The 21,440-nt window shown below is 37.7% G+C and overlaps 2 protein-coding genes across 5 annotated transcripts; one reads left to right on the top strand and one right to left on the bottom strand.

The window, feature by feature from the left end:
• Positions 1-5,316: 5,316 nt before the first annotated feature.
• Positions 5,317-11,257, top strand: hsd20b2 (hydroxysteroid (20-beta) dehydrogenase 2). Its single transcript, XM_043239093.1, has 11 exons — positions 5,317-5,689; positions 6,773-6,819; positions 7,486-7,561; positions 7,889-7,999; positions 8,555-8,622; positions 8,729-8,773; positions 9,556-9,590; positions 9,677-9,758; positions 9,862-9,927; positions 10,003-10,152; positions 10,306-11,257. Exons 1-11 carry the CDS (start codon positions 5,518-5,520, stop codon positions 10,441-10,443), a joined length of 990 nt encoding a protein of 329 aa, XP_043095028.1. The 5' UTR covers positions 5,317-5,517; the 3' UTR covers positions 10,444-11,257.
• Positions 11,258-12,005: 748 nt separating this feature from the next.
• slc12a9 (solute carrier family 12 member 9) lies at positions 12,006-21,259 on the bottom strand. Of its 4 annotated transcripts, none has more exons than XM_043239087.1 (15): positions 21,174-21,259; positions 20,799-21,085; positions 19,609-19,807; positions 19,379-19,513; positions 19,130-19,267; positions 18,731-19,033; positions 17,828-17,935; positions 17,595-17,706; positions 17,330-17,487; positions 15,845-15,927; positions 15,624-15,748; positions 15,070-15,262; positions 14,795-14,969; positions 14,261-14,407; positions 12,006-13,599 (listed from the first exon to the last, which is right to left on the bottom strand). In XM_043239087.1, exons 3-15 carry the CDS (start codon positions 19,802-19,804, stop codon positions 12,776-12,778), a joined length of 2,697 nt encoding a protein of 898 aa, XP_043095022.1. In that variant the 5' UTR covers positions 19,805-19,807; positions 20,799-21,085; positions 21,174-21,259; the 3' UTR covers positions 12,006-12,775. The 4 variants fall into 4 exon arrangements, with proteins under 4 accessions (XP_043095022.1, XP_043095024.1, XP_043095020.1 ...); XM_043239089.1 differs by having other exon boundaries at positions 21,166-21,213; XM_043239085.1 differs by having other exon boundaries at positions 20,799-21,205.
• Positions 21,260-21,440: the final 181 nt, after the last annotated feature.

Raw genomic sequence — 21,440 nt, forward strand, 5'->3', positions numbered from 1 at the left:
TTTACAAACCTACATATATGTTAGGCCATACCTGGCCATATTTCATTATACTCAAGGTTTTTTGTTTTTTTAATGACGCCATCCATTAATTTATATGTTCCAAAAATTCTCATTACAGTCCGAAAACTGTGAGACTCTGCTTGTTGTCCACTACTCTACATGGATTTACATTATGACCTTGTAAGAGGAATTGCCTTCGGGTAAGAAACTCAAAAAATTCAAACTCCCCCAGCCCAGGGCACCTCTGACGGAGGCAGCGGAAGCAGAAGGATGTCCCACAGTGAGGGCAGACGATGTTGGGACAGCCTATTCCACTGTGTGTAAGTAGCGCCTTGCACCCTGGACAGGCCCTGAAGTACGGACATCCTCTCACCGAGCTGGTTGAGTCAGTGATTTTTGTGTTGCTGAGGAGGGCAGCACGGAAGGCGCAGTTCGGCAGCGTGCAGGAACTAGTGGTCGGACTATCACGTGGCCACTTTCTCTGACACGCCATGCAGAACTGAAACACGGACCTGGTAAGTTCAGAGCAAGCCTTGCAGACGGCACGCTGCCCATCCAAAACTCTAACATTAGCCTGGTGACAACTGGGACACTGGGGAGGGAGAAAGAATTGGTGAGATCTGGTCACAGAATAGAATATCTCAAGGGCTCTGATTCACAGATTCACTTACTTTTCCACTTATTATGAGCTGTATTTCCACAACTTTTATAAACCTTTTCTTTAGAACAGCTTTAGAAACTGACTGATGAATTAAGAAGCAGTCAAGTTTTTGCAATTTTTATAAAGCCACCTGTGTGCACCAGATGATAAACTCATAGGCACAGTGCAGAGTTTCAGTAATGTTTAAAGTAACATGTCAAACAGTTATAACCCGCTTTTAGAATCAAATAGGACTGGTCGTGTTTCGCTAGGCTTCAGCGTTACATACACAACGGCCACTATGCAACTTAAGGTGTAAATTACAAAATAAACTGTATTTCCCCAATGTGCTGTTTTAAATGAGCAGGCCTAAATATTTTGTTTCGAGAAGTGTAGCGAGCTGCGCACATCAGGCTTCGCGCAATTCAATTTTCCAGGGATAATCTTGCTAGCAGCCTTAGCAGCACATGCTCGCCTTTCAAATATAACTGAAATGATCGAGCAAATAGCTCCTAAACGTTTTAACCCAGAAAGCGACGGCAGTGGAAAACTGCGTCACAGTTAATCAGACACCTTGACATAGTGCGCTAAATTGAGTCTAAGAGCTTAATTCCATCCTATAGTACTCGGTTTGAAGAAGCGTCTGAAAATAGCGCTTGCGAAAGCTCTGACGTCACGACGGATCGCAGCGATCTCGCGCGGTCGTCTACCTTTGGATCGGTCATGGCTCAAATACTCCTGGACAGCTTCCACGGATGGACAAACCTGACAGAGAGAGTGAGAGTAGAGGGTCAGAAGATTAGTGAGGGGAAAAAAAGTAAGACAAAGGTATTGGGAACTGTGCTGACAGGGAAACTGAGGACAGGACGCCGGTACGCACTGTACCAAAATAAAACAGCTTACCAACAACATTTAACATATTATGCTGAATAACGTGCGTTTACGAAATCAACGCGTTTCTGGCGGCAAACAACTAACAAAAAAACAATATTCCTTCCTACGAGTGTCAATTCAAATAGTTTCAATTTACCCACTCTTAGGCTGATGAATGTATGGTGATGACTGGCAAAACTAGCCTTACCGTAAAAGTACTTACTGGAGATCAGCACGCTATTCTGTCCACTTGTTTGCTCGAAGAAACAGAACATGAGAGTATTTCTCGTCTGCTTGAATAGACTGAAGGGGAAAACCAACACTCCTGTGTCTTTCACTTTCTGTTAAGCGGAAGAAACGGAAAATAAATAGATTACTCCCTCTTTCAGGTTTTTCCTGTAAAGATCGTAATATATTTTATCACTAGAAACAAAAAAAGTAAAAAAAATATATTTGTAAAATGTAATGTTTTCCCATCCATGGTGTATATTTACTTTAGTGCTGGGCAATAATTAATCACGATTAACTGCGCCCAAAACAAAACTTTGTTTATATGTGTGTGTACTGTGTAAATGTATTATGTATATATGAATAAACATACAGTATATATTTTGAAATTTGTTAGATGTATTTACATGTATGTATTTACATTCATATATCATATATTTAATATAGATACATAACATTTTTCAAATCTATACATTTACGTGTGTATTTATATATTTCTATACAAAGTAAATAGAGACATATTATGTACACAAAACATTTATTTCTGATGCAATTAATTGCAATGAATCATTAGCCAGCCAGCACTAATTAAAACATGTTTACAGTTTTTCCAAATGTTTATTTCTCCATCTCTGGCTTAAAGGTAAAGACAAAAACATAAAGTCTAAAAAAAAAAAAAAAGATTATTTTGTGAAATTAAATGTTAGTTTTAATAGTTTAACCTCAAACACTAGAGTCTCAGACGTTTAAGGACCTCAGCATTATCCACTATCACACAGAGCTCTGTCTCAAGATCATCATCATCATCATCACTGTTACAGAATTCACCATCATCATCATTAAAGTACTCATTTTCGTAGCATTCTGCACGCAAGCAGCGAAAGCAGAACTGCTCGTCGCAGTGGGGACAAATGATGTTAGGGCAGCCCTCTCCACTGTGTGTTAACAGGGCCTGGCAGTCAGGACAGGCCCTGAAGTACGGGCATCCATCCACTGAGCTTTGCGGGTCACTGATCTGTTTGACGCTGAGGAGGGCAGCACGGAAGGCACATTTGGGCAGCATGCAGGCGTTGGTGGTCGAAGCATCGCGTGGCCATTCCCTCTGACAGGCCCAGCAGAACTGAAACACGGTTCTCTTTGCTTTAGAACAAGATCTGCAGACTGCGCGCTGTCCATCCAGCTTTCTGATATCAGATTTCTGACAACAGGGACACTACAAGACAGACAGACAAGTTATATTGTTGCCATGTGTCTGAGCGTGTCACTGAATCGTGTTCATTCAAATGATTCATTCAACAACGAAACAAGTGTCACTCTTTAAGTTTGAGTCATTGAATCCTTCACTCAATCTAGACCTACTAATAGTGCTACTGTGTGGTGGCAGGAAATACAACAATTCATTTGGTTGGAATAGTTTGGAACTATTTTGTTAAAAAAAAAAGTAATGTATGTAAATTATTTCCTTCTTATGGTAGGGCAGTACAAATTCATGAAAAAAAGAAAATAAAGGTGTACCTTTGGACTGCTCATGGTTTATATTTTCCTGTTCCACATCCACAGACTGACTGAGAAACCTAAAGCAAGCAACGGTAAGCAAGAGGACAGCATGAGCATATATAACACAAATCAGTCAGCACCTCATTTTTAATACAGCAAGACAGAATATTTTTGTTTCTAACAGTCATAAATTTACATTTTCCACTAAGCTGAATACTCAAAAGTATAACAAAAAAGTCAATAGTGAAGTAATTGGAGAGAAATCATTAGTAAAAAAGCAAATAAATACCTTCCTCACTGGCAGATCATAAGCGCACTGTGTCTGTTCATAGAAGATGGGTTTACTGGCATGAAGGGGAATGCCAGAGTCATGTAACTTTCACTTTGTCTTTGGATTATTTATGGTTTAAATACTCCTGGACAGCTTCCAGAGGTGGACAAACCTGACAGAGAGAGTGAGAGTAGAGCCTCAGAAGATATATTAGTAAGAAAAAAGTAAGACAAAGGTATTGGGAACTGTGCAGTCACTCATTGCACCAGTGTTATCCACAGTTTACCAAGAACATCATCTACTGTGTAAAGATACCAAGCATTTAGAAAATGATTATGCATCTACCAAAAAACAAAAACAATATTCCATCCTACAAGTGCCAACAAACTGTAAATTAATACTTACTGGGGAGCAAACTGTTTATCTCTCGCTGCTTAGACAGGTTGAAGGGGAATTCCAGCAGTCCCGTGTCTTTCACTTTCTGTTATTAGGCGGAAGAAACAAAAGAAAGAAAGAAAAAAGATATCAAAAGCATATCACTGGCAATATTTTAAAATTTTAACGTTTACCTGAAAAAAACTATATTGTGATATATTGTCATTCTTTAGTGTTTCGTTTTGCAAAACATTAATTTAGCTATTAATTTATCCAGCGTTTAGACGATTGATGATTTAGTTTTACATAGCGCCATCTGCTGATCAAAGCGTGAAAAAGGAAATAAATGCATTCTATCTGCTTGAAGAAAAGAAAGAAAGTCCATTACAGTTCCACATGCACAGATTGACTGAGAAACTTAAAACAAGCAATGGTTAGCCACTGGAAAACAACATGAGCATATATTACACAAATCAGGCAGCACGAATTTTTTTTATACAACGATAAGACAGAATGTTTTTGTTCCTACCATTCATAAATTCACAATTTTTCCCACTCGGAATGCTCAAAACTATATAAAAACAAGTGAATAGCGAAGTAATAATAATAAAAAAAATCTAATAACTTCCTCACGGTGTCTTTCCATAGAAGCTGCATTTAAACGTTTTAGTTATAGCTTTTTACTTGGTAAAGTAAACAAACAAACAAACAAACAAAACAACAAAAAACAAAACAAAACGATTTTAATAGAACAATTTTAAAAGTAGTCAAATTTTTAACAAGATTAAACATTACAGCAGTGATTTATGAATTCTAGTGATATAGAAAATCTTTTTTGCATTACACTGTAATATTTTATTGCACTTGTCGCAACAGGATAATTATCTCTAGTGATCCCATATTTAATCTTTTAAGTTTTTTTTTAAATTTCGTCTTTAACAATTTATTTATATATTAAACTAGACAGCTACTTAAATACGTATATGTTGTGACTGTTTAAAATATCTTTGAACCTGCGCGTTATACCGGGCTGAGAAACAAGACTATATCGCCATCTTGTGTTTGTGAATAGAAACATAAATAAACAATATGTACAGACAGATGTTCCCGCATCTACTAGTGCGCTGTATCGCATACATCACTGATGTTCTTCTCTACACTTGTCAGTGTTTACAAATTAACAGGAAATGACACGTTTGCTCGTGATTTAATATCTGTGAGTAAGGCTGCAATCAGGGACACCGCGTGGCTTTTTTTTTATCTGTTTCGTACAGTAATGAATTGTTCACACAGCATGTCACTCAGAAGTGATAAACTTTGACGTGAATGGCTGGTCGGACCACGCAACAGACACACGGGCCTACCAAAACAGAGAGGACGCACACAATCTTAGAGGTGTGGAGAGTAGCTACATAAACGGCTTTTCACCTGTTACCACGAGCAGCGCGTTTAATTAGAACTTACACTTCCGAGGATCTGGCGTTCCATTCTATACTGCCGACCAATGAAAGATAGGCCTCAGGAAGAGTGGGAGGAGCATGCATATAATTAAGTGTGTGTATGTATTTGGATTGGAGTTCTTTTCCAACCCTAAACTCATTGTATGGTTAACGTGTAGTTGCAAAGTAGTGAGATGGGAGCCTTTGCAGAGTGCAGCTGGTATTCTCTGGTTTTATGCAGCATCGGTTCCGTTACGGTTGTGTATTACCTGCTAAAGTGGTCGTGGCTGTTTTGGCATGGATTCAAAGTGTATGTGCTTTCTGAGATTTGGCAAACGAACCTGAGGAAATATGGTCAATGGGCAGGTAAGGACTTCTTGCTTCTTTCTCTAAGACTGATATACCAAACCATTGTTGCATTTATTATTTATGTACTTTAACCTTCTAACATGCATCATTATGCAATTAATGTTTTAATTTAATTATTTATGATAATCCTGAAAAGCAAACGATGTTAACATTACGCTCTCTCTCTCTCTATATACACCATACACACACATATACATACACTTTGCAGAACACACATATATCTTATATAATCATCAGGCACTTGTTATTTCTCCAATTAGTTATTTCTCTCAAAAGTATCTATTTAAGCAAATCTTTTCAAATTGTTAGTAATAACATTTTGATATCTTGTTATTTGTAATGATTAACCTGCTTGCAGGTAACCAGTTGAGCCAATACTAGTCACTACTGGAATAAGTACTAGCATTTAATAAATGGTTAATTATAAGACTGAAAAGATACTACAGCAGTCACTATAAAATGTATATTTGTAATTCAAAATAATCACTAGTACCAAAAAACATACTATTTTTGCAATACTATTTTATTTTACTACTTTAATGCCTGTTAAACTATCTTGCCAAAAAATCTGATCATGAAGATTGTGTAAATATATTCTTTGTAAAGTGTTTCTGAACTAAATCTGTATATTTTGTGAGCACCAAAACTGCCATTGCAGTGTTCTCGGTAAATTATATACTAAATTACTGTATTAAAATCATTTAAATGACCCGTTTATATGCATTTCTATTTAAGTAAAGTCAATGCATCAAGTTGTGGGGGTACACATCAGCACCTAGTGTCCAAAAACACAGCATGTGCTTGTGGCCTTCTTTGCTGTTTTTCCTGCAGGGGTGTTCCTTTGCATTGGTTGTACCTGATTCTGCTCGGGGCATCTGCACAGTCAGAAACTCAACACTGCTGCCTTTTTCTTGTTTACTTAAAATGTTCAGATTCCAGACATAATAGCATAACAGCATTAAAAAAATCAGACACAAACAATTACAGTGGTTAAAGGTGGGCGACAGAATGATAACTGACGGCAAAACAGAAATGATGAGATGGTTTTGATATTTCACTAAAACTTCCTGTCTTTTATAGTTGTAACTGGAGCAACATCAGGGATTGGCCGTGCATATGCTGAAGAGGTCAGTAAATAACTCTCATATCTTACAACATGAATTAGCATCACAGTTTCAGTACTTAAACATTCACTACAGATCTTTGTAGTTTGTAATTAACCATTTATCAGAGTTGCATAGTTGCTCTAAGCTACATGCAATATTTGATTGATTTTAGCGTCCTAAAGTGACGAGTCCTTGTCAAGGAATGTCAGGTTTGTTCTGTAATTGTCAATAAAATGCGGTTGTAATGCAGCGTTTGACAATATTGGCAATCAGCTAGTCTGGAGGTCATCATAAAGATATCTTAAGAGGATCCAGGAGCATTGGTAATTCCATTCAAAAAACTGCATGGATGTTGTAAAGTATGGATCAGATGAAAATCCAGACCTCTCTTTGGCCATCACAGCGTGTTGTTCTTGTCCTTAGAGTAAAGGACAGGGAAAGTAAGTCTGATTAATGATAGGACGTACAGCAAACAACGTGCTTGCTGCCTTGCATATCTGACAGAGAATGAGAAAGACTCCTGTGATTGACTTGAAACTCTTATCGTCTGCACAATGAAGGTTAATGGGATCCAAACCAATACTGGACTCTGTGACTTCATTCTGTGGACAAAAATATGTTGAGCAATAATTATTATTTCCTCTATATACAAGCACATTTATCTTTGTGGGTGTATTTGTTTTTTAGCTTGCCAAACGAGGATTAGACATTGTTCTGATCAGTCGCTCAGAGGACAAGCTTTGCAGTGTTGCCAAAGAAATAGGTGAGTTACAAACTAGGAGTAAAAGAAAAAAAACTTCAGAACAGAGATTAATCCATTTGTGTGCGAGACATTAACCCATTTTTTCTTAGAATGGCATGACTGTAAAATTTTATAGCCCTAGTTTTAAACGCCATAAACCATATTTGCAAATATGCTGCTGAAAGATAATCGAATAATCTAAAAATAGTTTGAAGACAGTCTAATATGCAGCTCATTTGTTATTCATCTCTAGTATGTGTTCTACCAGCAAGACTAATTTTCTCTGGGACGAACAGCTTTATTTATTAAGTTTAGACAGAGAAAAAACCCTGTATGTGTTTGTTTCAGAGTCTCGGTACAAGCGGCAGACACATGTGATTCAGGCAGACTTCACAGAGGGCCATTCCATCTACTCTACTATCACACAACAGCTAGAGGGCCTGCAGATTGGAATTCTGGGTAAGATAACAATCAAGATCAAGAATGAAGTGTAAAACACTGAAAAGGGTGAAAAACTATTTAATTAATTTCGTTAGAATAATGCCATAGAATAATTTTGTTTCTTTTTTGGATCGAAAGCCATCAGTTTTAGTTTTACATGACAATTTTTAACTCCCCTTTTATTTTTTGCTTTTATACATGGGAGGTTTTATGAACATTAAGAATTTCTGTAAAGCTGCTTTGAAATATGCATTGTGAAAAGTGCTATACAATTGGAATTGGATATCAAAATTTTACATTTAAATTAAACGCTGATTTTCTGTATATTTGGTTACCCCCATATACTACTCTAGCATCATCATCATGACCTCTTCTTGATTAGAACTGTGTTTATTCTGACCTGAAGGTATTGAAGACAGGTTCAGTAGATCAGAAGCTCTACGCTATCAAAAATGAGAATAATAAAATACGCTCAATACAGATTCATTCTTGACTAAAATGTTTCTCATAGCACTGAGAAAAGAGAAGCATAGCCTATTTTACTTTTGTCAATTTCTTCTGTTTTCTCTGTAGTGAACAACGTAGGTATGAACTACATAGGGGTTCTGGCAAATTTTCTGGATGTTCCTGATCCAGACCAGGTCTGTCTAAGCTTCTCTACACCACACAGCTTGACTTTCTGCTTTATTGTAATCAGAATCTATTGTGTGAAAGTGTACTATATGAAGTATTTGTTTCTGTCTCCAGAGAATCACACAGGTGATAAACTGTAACACACTGTCAGTCCCTCAGGTAAGACTGTCGTTATGTGAACCTGTTTACACACTGCCTGTTAGGCCGCTGTATTTGTTATCTTATATATTGTTTTGACATAGCAGCATACATAATGAGTGCCACTGGTTGAAACGGCTTCTTACTCTTCTTTGCAAATCTGGCCACAGTGATTTAGTAATATTGTCAGGTGATTGAAATGGCCAGGGCAGATGTTGAAGTTCAACTTTGCCGTTTTATGATCATATTGTTCACATTTTAGCATTGGAGTCCATGATTACATTTTTTTTTAATTACAGCTCTTTCATGCATGTTAGATCTGTGAAGTGCCCTTTGGATATTTTTGTAGAAACAGTGTTCAGGGTTTAAGTTGAATTTTGCAATCACTTTGCAGGATTAGTTTTGTGTTGTTTATTCACAGTTCCTATCATTCAGTTCAACCACATTAAGGTTACAGATACACACACACACACACACACACACACACACACACACACACACATAAACAAAATTTATTTTTCCTCTTATGATCTTTTTGTTCTTATGTATTATTTTAAGTGTGAAATATTTTTTTATTTTAATATGTAATTTGTTCTGGCAAAGGTAAAGCTGAATTTTCAGCAGCTGCTGTATTATTCCATTCCTCAGTGTCACATGATCCTTCAGAAATAATTTAAATACTAATAATTTGTGCACAATTATTATCAATAGTTCATACAATATTGGAATTTATATACAACAGTAAATCTTTTTTTTTTTTTTTTTTAAACAGTGATGTTGATGACAGTGTTGTTGTTTTGCAGATGTGCAGACTCGTTTTACCAAGCATGCTTGAGAGGTAAACACACAGCTGGTACTGATCATACCTGTTAAATGATGAAAACTGCATTTATGCTTAACATGAGGGTTTGTGCTTACTCTCAGGGGGAAAGGCCTCATTATAAACATTTCATCAGAAGCGGCATTTCAGCCACAGCCAATGCTGTCAGTGTATTCTGCCACTAAGGTACACAAAAAATGGTATACTCTTATATATCTCGATAAAATGCAGCCTTACAGAATACCATGCAAAACATAACTTAAGTGTGTCTTTCTTTTCTCTCACACAGATATTTGTAACATATTTCTCTCGCTGTCTGCATGCAGAATACAGAGCGAAAGGAATCACGGTTCAAGTAAGTCCATTAGCGGTAAACATCTTTTACATTTTTTTGGCCAAACCTTAATGTTGTTTCTCTTCTTTCGTCCAGTGTGTAACCCCGTTTGTGGTCTCCACTAATATGACTCATAACATGCCTGTGAATCCACTGGTAAAAAGTGCTACTTCATTTGCTAAAGATGCCCTGAACACTGTGGGTTACACAACATACACAAGCGGATGTTTAACTCACGCACTGCAGGTAAACGCCGCACGCTTAATACATATTTCTAGTTTGCAGTATATAAATATACAGGGTTATGTTATAATGTCCTATTCATTTTTATTTGCTTTAAATCATTTCAATATCTGAATATATTATGGAATAATAACTTACCGATCTTTCTTGTTTCAGCACATTGCGCTGTCCGTCTTTTTCCCGGGCTGGCTGCGTCTCACATCCTTTTGTGTGCAACACATGGCAAATTTCGCTCGTAGCGTTGAACCCAAATTACGGGAGAGGATGGCAGAGACAAATAACAAACAGGATTGACACAAATTTATGGACGGAGATGGAAAGATTTATGGAGATGAAAAGATGGGGGAAAAAAATGCATACACGTACAAACATACGTAGAAGTTATATTAACAATAGATATTTTACTGCAGAACAATTGCACACAATCATTTTTATGTCAAGTTGGTTGATCTGTTTCTGCGTAAAGGCTAACATTCGTATTTGCATTGTGTATTTGCATCATAATCCAAAGTCTCAACCTATGTACCCTACTCATAGTTAAATGACATTGACACGTGCATTTACAGCAGGATCAATTTAGAAAGGGTGAATACAACTTTCTCTCCCTCATTTGCACATTACAGTAATGTATATTTACACTACTGTTTAAAAGTTTGGGGTTGAAAGACTTTTCTATTCATATTCCTTGATCAGTGGAGAGTGCAAAAGAACATAATTTATTAATCAGATTTTGTCATTAAAAAAAAGACATATATATATATATATATATATATATATATGAACGGGCAATATATACAGCACCTTTACTTTACAGAAAGACAGAAGGAAGAACAAATTAATTTTATTGTGGATATCCGTTCAGTTACAAAGATGTATTTTTCCCACTTGTTTTATGTGAATCAGAATTTTTTTAAGAAGTGCAATATGAAAGATGCGATGCTTATAGGTTTAGCTGACAACAATTAACTGCATCATATAATAAATGATTATACAGGCCTTTCATGCATTTGCACAAAATTAAGGTTGAATCACTTTATGTCACATGGACTACATTAAAGATGTCCCTACTGACCCTCTAGGCTTTTAACCACTTTATAATCATTTGTTTATAAATTTGGCTATGACTTTTACATACATATTTTTATTTATTGTTTTTTCATAATATGACATGAAAACACACAGCCTAGACTGAAGGAACAGGATTGTAATTTTAGCATAAAGACAGAGGCAATAAAGAAAGAGATGACATTTGAAATATTTTGTTTAATCAGTCTTCGGTTCTGTTGACTCTACATTCAGTCGTATAATTAAGCTTTTGAATAGTGCTGGGGAACCGCAGCATATCCTAACTGAACCTCCTGACTAGATCCTAACAAAAATGCTAATGATGCACTTTAATGATGTTTTGATCTCAGATATCTAAATACTTCATATCATATGGAAACGGGATTGTGTAAAGCAAGCTGTGCATACTCAATGACTGTTAAAAACACGTTATATATAATGAATGTACAGAATGGAATCGTTTGTACACATCTATTATTTAGCATAAGACTCCTATTATTTTAGATATGATAAAGACCTGACGTTCTTGGGCTTTGGCATAGTGTTTTTGTTAATGCTTAACAAAACATGCGCAAAATATTCAAGTATTTAGCCACGGTCCCTTTTTCATCTCACAAAGACTAGCATCCTTAGCCCTAATCAATCAAGACGCCTGTCACAAGATCCGCTTCAACTCAATCAGTACTGTAATAATTTAACTTCAACCCAGTCAGCACAATGCGTTTGAACTGTAAAAACGGCAACACACACACACACACACACACAAAACAGGATGTAAAAACAACAGGAGGTAATGCAAATAGTCAGGGCAATTTCTTGAGGCACACAATATGAAATCCAGACTGAACGAAAACTAGTGCACAAGAAGACTTACTTGTATACACAAACACAAATGTAATAATAATAAATAACATGTCTATATGAATGGCAAAATGACAGAAAATACACTATGAATGCATAAATCCAATGAAAGAGCTCTAAATGCAAAAGTTGAGAACAGTAATTCTTCCATGGCCAAAAATAAGGGGTCCTTAACTGATCACAAGCTCTAACTGGGACAAAAGGGGTGCAAAGGGCCTGTTTTTTTTAATCAAGGAACGCAGAAATGATTAACAAAATTCTCCAAGAGTGCATTACAATAATAAACAACAAACAAAAAGTGAGTAAACTGACTCACTCTGCCCTATTACTGTGCCAACTGTAACCATATCTCATTTAAGACCTCTTTCAATGACTTTTTTCCATATGCGGTATCTTGCACAAACAAACATGAATCGCAACATATGCAAGCACTCACCACCAACACTGAACTTAACGTAAAAAAAAAAAAATTGAGAACACAAAAATAAATGCATTATATAATGATTGGCAGTATTTACCCATTAACCCAAAACACACCTGCTATCCGTTTACCAAGAGAACATATTTTACCAGTTTATGATGTTTGGTCCTCAAAATCATTCACCATTTGAGAATATCAGTAATCAAATATACTCGTTTTACACTCTCAGTAACATTCCAGAGGTCCCCTATCATACAAAAACAATTTGGTTACGGTTTTTCAGAGTTCAGTGCATGTCACCGGCGTGACCCCGTGAATCAAGAGAGTCGGGCCCAGGTCTCGTGTCAGCGTGTCCAGCTGTGTCAGGTACTGCTGTGACAGCTGGGAATTGGAGGGAGGGTGGGGCAAATACAGGAAGCGGACTGCTGCCGTAGAGCTGTGTTCCCTCAGAAGGGCATTCGCGGCACACAGGAAGTCTTCTGTCACTTTCTGACCCTCAGGCTTCGGCCCCCTACACATGCGCACCACGTTATCCCACGCCACAATCTTAATAGCGGCACGAATCCTCAGCTTTCCCAGCAAATCTCTAAACTGCTCCTCTTTGGCCAGCCAGCCCTGGTCACCCGATTCGGACTCCACACAGACAAATATACGCAACCTTGCACGGCGCCACCTGTTGGCCATGTTTAAGACACACGCCATCTGAAGCAGGAAAAGACTGGACACATCTGCGTAACTGGCGGTGCCTGGGGAGAGCAGGTTGGTCGGCCACACGTCAATGGTGTCCATGTTGTCATTTGCCCTCATATAATTTATGCCTTTGGTCTCAGGTGGTAGCTGGTAAAAATAACGGCCTAAACAAATGTTCTTGCCCATTTTTATGGCATCTTGGATGATGCTCACATACTCCTCAGGCTGCAGAGCACGAGGGCTCTCAGCATGGCGCACCGGTGGAAAATGAGCCTGTAATGATGGGAGGTCCACACCGAAATTATCCCCCTCACCCCTATCACCCTCACAAAAGACTGGGTCCTGCAGGAAGTAGTCTTCTGGATAGCAGTTGTCATAGAAGCCAAGGACCAGAGTATTAGGCTTCATGCCTCCTGGAAAAGAAAAGAAGAGAAATGGGCTACATTAGTTTTTGATTCACTCAAAGAACCACTCATGAGAGTCATTTATTTCTGAATTGGGTTATACCGGTCACGTTATATGTTCCTGAATCACGAAAAAAGAACCTGCTCTTTCTTGTTTTGAGGATACCGTGGTTTTAGATGTTTTTGATTTACTATAGATGAACTAGCTCATAACTCACTCACTCCGCAAATGGAGTCGTTTGTTTGTGAAAAAGGCTGCATTATTTGTGCTGCTGAATTACTCAAAAAAAGAATTACCTCACAAGAGTAATTTGTTCTTGTATTATGCTATAGCTGTTTTTATGTTCTGATTCGATTAATAGAGCTAACTCATTTGTTTGTGAATTTGGCTGCTCTTGTTGTGCCATGTTTGTTTTGTAATGCAACTCAAAAGTCAGCATAAGTCTATAGAAAGATATTTCAAGATATTTAAGCTTGCCTTTTAGTGAATCACACTGAGCACAGACGGAAAAGTCACATTTTCAATAAAATAAATACAATAACGTATTTACTGTATTATTTCACTAGATATGTACTTGCTCTTTGCACAATAACAACAAAGACGAATGTCATCTAATTGATGCTTCCTGCCTCTGTGCTGTAAAAATGATGTAATGAGGAAGTGTTTTACCTAGTCCAGTAATGCGGAGCAGATGCTGAGTGCCTTGCCTGACAGACGGAGAGAGAGTCAGATCCACAAAGGCTTTTACACCCAACTTATCCACTAAACTCAACCAGAAATTATACTGTGGCTGCACCGGGTCTGCTGGCAATGCATCTGTAAGAGTTCAGAGAGATTGTGTTTGGTTGTTAAAATAGAATGAGAAATATATTAGCACACACACTAGATGCAAAAAGAGAATCATCAGGTCTTATGACAGATTTGCTCAAACGAGAAAGGAATAAAATGTATTTTATCTTAAAGTAAGATTTCTATAGACAGTTATTTATTGTCACTGGCATTTCCATGCAACGAGTAAAAACACTGTGACTGGATCATGCAAACAAGAAAACCGTTTTTCTGTACCGTTTAAGAGATTAAGAAGCCAGAGAAGACACCTAATGTAGTCATAAAATGCATATGTTACTTTATCCTTTATACCTTGAGAAACCATTTCTTTTTTTTTTATATTTTATCATACAATTGCTCCCTATTGCATCCTACCCAGATCTCCAATCTGCACATGCCCAAGGACAAACAGCCCTCCTTTCTTCAGCTGGTTGACAAAGCAGATGAGCTGACAGGAGGAGCGTGGGTTTGCCACCATCAGCAAGACCTGAGGCCGCCAGAACTTGACATGATCCTTACGGGAGTCTAACATCAGAAGGTATTTCCTCACCTGAGAAAAAAAAAAAAGAAGCATAGATAGACTATCTATCTATCTATCTCATGGATTAAATGTTCAGTGCATTGATATGTGGCTTGCATTTTGAAGGTACCTGATGGAAGATAAGAGCTTGGCTGATGTAGCCCCAGCTGCTGGTGGGAGAGCGGTAGTGCAGGAACAGAAGAAGTAACAGAAGCAGTACTATACTGGCTGAGGAATACACTGGGTTTATTACGAACATCATTACCAGACAGCTTATAATACCCAGCAAACATGTGTGCCAAGAGAAAAACTGAAATGTTGGCCTGGAAAGAGAGGAGAAGAAGAGAGTAAGAAATAAACATTATATTCAGCAAGGATGCATTACATTGGTCAAAAAACACACATTGTTATTTGTTCTTTATGAGGACTCTCCCTAGGTGCCCTACACCAAAACTACACTTAAACCTACCCCTACAGGAAACATTTTTACATAAAAAAAAAAACAAAAAACAAACAACAACAACACTATTTATTATGTTTTTAAGCCTTTTGAATTATGGGCAAATAGGCAGTGTCCTCATAAACTACCTTCAAATTGTAATACCTCTGTTATTAAAAAAAACAAACAAAAAAAAACAGTGCACACACACACACACACACACACACACACAATTAGAGCAGTACCTGAAGTTTGGAGCAGAGGCCCATTCCAGAGCCAGACAGGCCAAATCAACAGCTGCATACGCTAGCAGGTAAAACACTGTCACAATACCAGCTATCACATTCAGCTGTCCTGCAAACAGTGTACACTACAACACAAACACATACAACCTTAAAAGACATATTCTTTATATCTTGTGTCACAGATGTAACACTGAAAGACAAATGCGCAGAGCTCTCTATACCTGCACCAGACCCCAGGTGTAGAGCACAGACACCCATGGGTTCCCAGAGCTGGACGTGACTGTAGCCGGAGCCAGAGGCAGACCTGAAACCAGATCAACAAAACGCTGACACACAACAGAGCAATGGAGTACCAACATCTCATCACTTCAGGATAATATTACACCATGATATCATAAGCCAAGTCAAAACCAACAATGTTGACCCAGTCCCTGGGTCAGCAGGAGACTGACATAATATTCTTTATTATATCCACAGTGTCATGCATTTTTCACCATTTATCTGTTTATATTCATAATCAAATTATGCCTTTGTAATGTATCCTGGAATTCAGAAAGTAACGCAAAACATTTCTACTAAGAATTGCTATAAACATTTCAATCATACAAGTGGTGTGAAGTTGCTCAACCAGACAGAACAGAGCCAATCTCTGCCATTTCCTTTTTAAATGCAGTTTCATTCAGAAACCACACTGGCCACTGGTTATCCAACAACCATGACCTGATATTTTCCTTTAGTACATGTAAGAATTCAACAAGCCTGGTTATTACATTCCTGTTGGTTTTAGGGAAGCACAATATTAGACTTTTGCAGATTTTTTTTTTATAATTTTGGCTGATAGTCAATGTTGATACCCATACACATTTCCTTTTGTTTTGAAACAATGCAAAGTCTCTCACGTGCAGAAATTATGTACAAATTATTATTAACTTACCATCTATTAACGCTAATGCCATAATACAATTTTATATATATATATATATATATATATATATATATATATATATATATATATATATATATATATATATATATATATATCATAAATATCATCAGATTTACAATTTGTAATTTGTGTATTTTACCTTCATTTCATTTTAAGTAGGTCTACATCATCCCCTAAATAAATAAAAAGGGCTTAAGTGAGCTATATATCTTATCGGCAAGGCATATTGGCATAATTTTAAGCCTTTATCAGCCAATTCAAATAACATTCCTATCTTTTAGTGCATCCCTACTGCATTTTTTTGATCTACGTAATATTTTTACAACAAATTGTGTGATCAATCATTTTCTGTAATTCCTGTGAATGACATGTTTAGAAAAAAAAAAAATACATTTTTAAAAAATTAAATAAAATCAATTTCTCAAATAGAATAGCTTGTTCGTTTGGATTATATCTGATTTAGGTAGAATATGGTTGGAGGAAATATGATTTTGGTTAAAATGTAATTTTTTACCTTTTCACACAGATATGACCTCTCTCACCATATATAAGCCTAAAAAATGTGACAAAAAAAATTTACACTGAACAATATTCTCTAAGCACATTTTCCTTAGAAGCCATGAATACTGCTTTCCAAGTACTCCTCACTAATGTTTTCCCATAACACTTCTTGTGGAGATGTCAACATCCCTAACACAAACATCTCAGTATCAGTTTTCAGACAGAAATATGTCCCAAATGCACAAAAACACACACTAACCAAAAAGCTGGTCCAGAGCAAGCGCATGGAGGATTCGAGAAGCACCTATCATGGAGCACATAGCAGCTGAGAGAGACGCGCAGTACACTCCAATGGTCACGAACGGAGGCCACACGTTCACACGCTGAAACACTGCGTAATCATTGATTAACAACAACCTGAGACACAGAGAGACCAAAAAGTGACAGAAGGGAAAAAGAACAAAGCACAGTGTAAACACATTGTGTAAATTTCCACATGGCTTCTTGAGTGTTGTAAACGGCACCTGTCGCAGGTGGAGCTCAGCAGCAGGAAGAGAAGCACGTAGACAGTGAAGGTGTATGACACCGCCATAATGGTCCCTTTAGGTATTGACTCACTGGGGTTCTTCAGCTCACCTGAGAAAGTGACACAAATCAAATGACATGTTTACGACACTCGTCCAATATTGCAATTAGATTAGAAACCAAAAAGAGGACGCAAATAAATAGAGGTGTCTGCGGTTGTCTGGTTTTGTACCCGACATGTTGGCTCCTGCCATGATGCCTGTGCAGCTGGTGAACATCACAGCAAAGACAGTGGCGAAAGACATCATTGTGTTGGTACTGTAGTCCAAAGAGTAGTGTGCTACAGGCCAAGACATTTGGACAAAAATAAATAAATAAATAAATAAAATTATATGCATCACTCAGTACATCAGTCTAGATCAGTTGCTTATCTCTGTTATATTATTTATGCATATAAAAAAATGTATTATTTAATATTATTTTTAATATTAAAAAAATTAAAAGTTTAATTAGAAAAATGTTTAATTAGTCATTTTTCATCTCAAGCGTTTATCATCTAATTAATGATTTAAATTGGGTTAACCATAAATTAGGCATAAAATTGTATACATTTCAAATATCTGTATTTGAGTAAAGAATTTAACATTTTAAAATGTTTCTTATAAAATTCTCAACAGATTTATATGATCTATTATCTAGCTAAAATCAGAATTTGTCTTCTGTAAAATTATTATATATATATATATATATATTTGTGCAAACAAATGAACTGAATAGAATAGCATTTTTTTTTTTGTCACACTTCAAAGTGACCTTGGACAATAAAAATATTAATTTCTTTAAAAGAAAATCTTAATGACCCCAAACTATCGAACAGCATACATGCATAGTACATAAAGTATAGGAAAATTCATTAGAAACTCCTTTTACCACAAAAGCAAAATGCTCTTTTGAGGAACATTTCACTGCCGTATACACCTTTTTCCCACTAAATGTTTCGTCTAACACACACAACACAACCATGACCAGTTTTATTTCCCTTTTATGTCTCTTGAAACATAGCAGCTACATAACCTCAATAATCATCATTGCAACCACACAATCATCAATACCACTATGGCATGATCTTACTCACGTCCGAGGTTGTTTTTCAAAGTAGTGCCGTTGAAGCCTGTGTAGCTGGGGCTGACAGTGACGGTGTGGTTGTTGCCGTACGTGTGTGTGATGTTGAAGTGCTGTGGACTGAGTATCAGGGGGCTGATGATGATAGAGATCAGGGACACCGTCACCACCAGCAGAATGATAAAAGAGGCTTTGGCGTAGATGTGAGCACCAACCAGACACACCACCAGACATAGCAACAGCACTAAAGAGGAGTACAGCACGGTGTACCAGTAACCCTGTGGCAAAACACGCAGGTCATGTGACACAGCAGAGCCTAGAGAGAGAAGAAAAGAGACGTTTAAAATGTAAAAACACAAGCCATACGCATTCAATTCTTGTTTAGTACAGTGTTGTTCAATGCACAGCTCACCTGGATCCTTGCCAAAGACGTCCAGTATGGCCTCCACCAGACCAAGTACATAAACGCCACACGCACATACCTTCGCCAGGTAAAACATCAGGCCGATACTGCCTCCAAACTCTGGACCCAGAGAACGACTGATCATGACTGAGACTAAAGAGTTAAAGGACAACAACTTTATTCAAACACTCACGAACAAGACGACTGAGCCTGCAATTCTAGCCTGCTCTATTTGGCACAGGGATAGGTCAAGGATACAGTAGGCCCCGCCTCCTTCCACAGCACCATTAGTTGAAATAGCACATATAGACAGGATTGTCAAGGAGATGATGAAGTAGGCCACAAACAGCATTAAGAGGCCGTGGAGAAGACCAGCATGACCCACAACAAAACCTGCAAAATCGACATCCACAGAATCATTCCTGCAGAAAAAACACCTGGAGGAAGAGTACTTTATCTCTACTTTAATTCTCTGGTCATTTACTCACCCGTGCGAAGAAAGAGCACAATACTGAACATGGAGAGGATGGTGGGCACCATGACGCCAAAGAAGGTGTTGAGTTTACGGGGGTTTGATTTGGGGGATGCCTCTCCTGTCTCTGCTGGTCTGGCCCTGGAGTCTTCAGCATCACCCATCATGCTGTACACCCCGTGAACAAGAAGAGGAGAGTGCTCGTTTGCCATGGTCTGAAAAACAGGAACCTGCAATAAGAAACCATGGCTAGTACATGCAATTCAAAATAAGACAATAAATGTGTCACGGAGTTGAGCTATAAAACAAGCTATTATTACTACTCAGACACTTATAATATACACTACAGCACATTTGGGGTCATTCAGTACATACTTTCATTCCTCAAGGGCACACTGTTACACAATATTTAGTGAATATTTTCCCTACTGTTCAACTACTGTCAATTATTATAATGAAGGCTGGGGCAATGGTTGCTGAAAATTCAGCTTCGCAATAATATAAATAAATAACATATTAAAATACATTTTGAAATTGAAGTTTTACTGCATGTCCGATCAAATAAATGCAGGCTTGTGAATGATACTTCAAAAGATACTGCAAAATATACTTCAAAAACGAGTTATAGTATGCATTATAGTATGCATTTTTATGTTGTAATGTAAGAACTTTAAAACAAATCAGCATAAATTATTTATACAGTGGTTTTTGTCCTTTTTGAAAAAAAAAAAATCTAACCGATTGATTTAGAGCGGATTTCACAATGAACGTCCATCATTTAAATATCCCATGTAAGATTGAACATTTTCTATTTAATCGACTTTTCATGGCCGTGGAAACCTTGAGATAGCAAGACCTCGATCGCCCATCGAACCGCGTTTTTAAAACAAACATTGCATCTTTTTAGTAGCGGAAGTGCATGACCATGTAAACAACCCGAAGTACGCTGATGAAAAACGACTGTATTACGTCCTACACATGTAAGGATAATAACGTAGTTTTTAAAATAACCCCGCTGCCTAACTAACACTACGTTACTAGTTGTCTGAATAAACTAGCAGACATTAATCCTAAACAACAGCGGGCATTTCTAGTTGAGACCGCCACCTCCCTGAGCCCTCAAAGGATGCCTGTGCGTTTAAGGTTATACTGACACACATAACGGTGAAGTATAGAGAGGAGATGAGAGAAGCAAACATGACCTACCTGCCCTTATGAACAACAGCGGCGGCGACGCCAATCGAAAAGCGGTATGTAACTTCCGCTTTTAGGAAGAAACAACACAAACCGCAAACTACTCGTTTTGACAACGTAGATGCAGGATGTCCTGAAACAGACGTTTCACCAGAGCATCGTATCGAGTTGGTTTCGTTTCTTTAAAGAATCGCAGGTGGAAAGTTTTCTTCGTCTGCAGCCTCAGATCTCGTGATCGTCAAACCCCCGGGACATGACGGCCGGCGAGGAGCGCGCTGTCGTGTCTCCCGTGGACCTGACTACGAACGACAGACAGCAAGACCTAATGAAAACGGAAATCGATTATGTAAGGGTCCATTGCGAACTGATGACCACGTACTCTCATACCGCAGCACGGCTGGACCGTCCCGCCTGCCCCTCAGTTTGTTTAAAAAAAAAAAAAAAAGTCACGGGACAGAGGAAGCGCCCATGTGACTTCACAGAGAGGAAGGCTGAAATATCACAAGTGGGAGACGATTTTAAGTCGACCACGAGAGAACCGCGTTGTTTACCATTTGATCTGTTTTGAAAACTGCGTTTTATCTGACGTTAAAGCAAGTGCCGCACTACGCAGGCCCGCTTAAAATGCAAAATAATAATAATAATAATAAATCT

The sequence above is a fragment of the Puntigrus tetrazona genome, chromosome 5 (genome assembly GCF_018831695.1).
Source record: "Puntigrus tetrazona isolate hp1 chromosome 5, ASM1883169v1, whole genome shotgun sequence".
Taxonomy (NCBI): domain Eukaryota; kingdom Metazoa; phylum Chordata; class Actinopteri; order Cypriniformes; family Cyprinidae; genus Puntigrus; species Puntigrus tetrazona.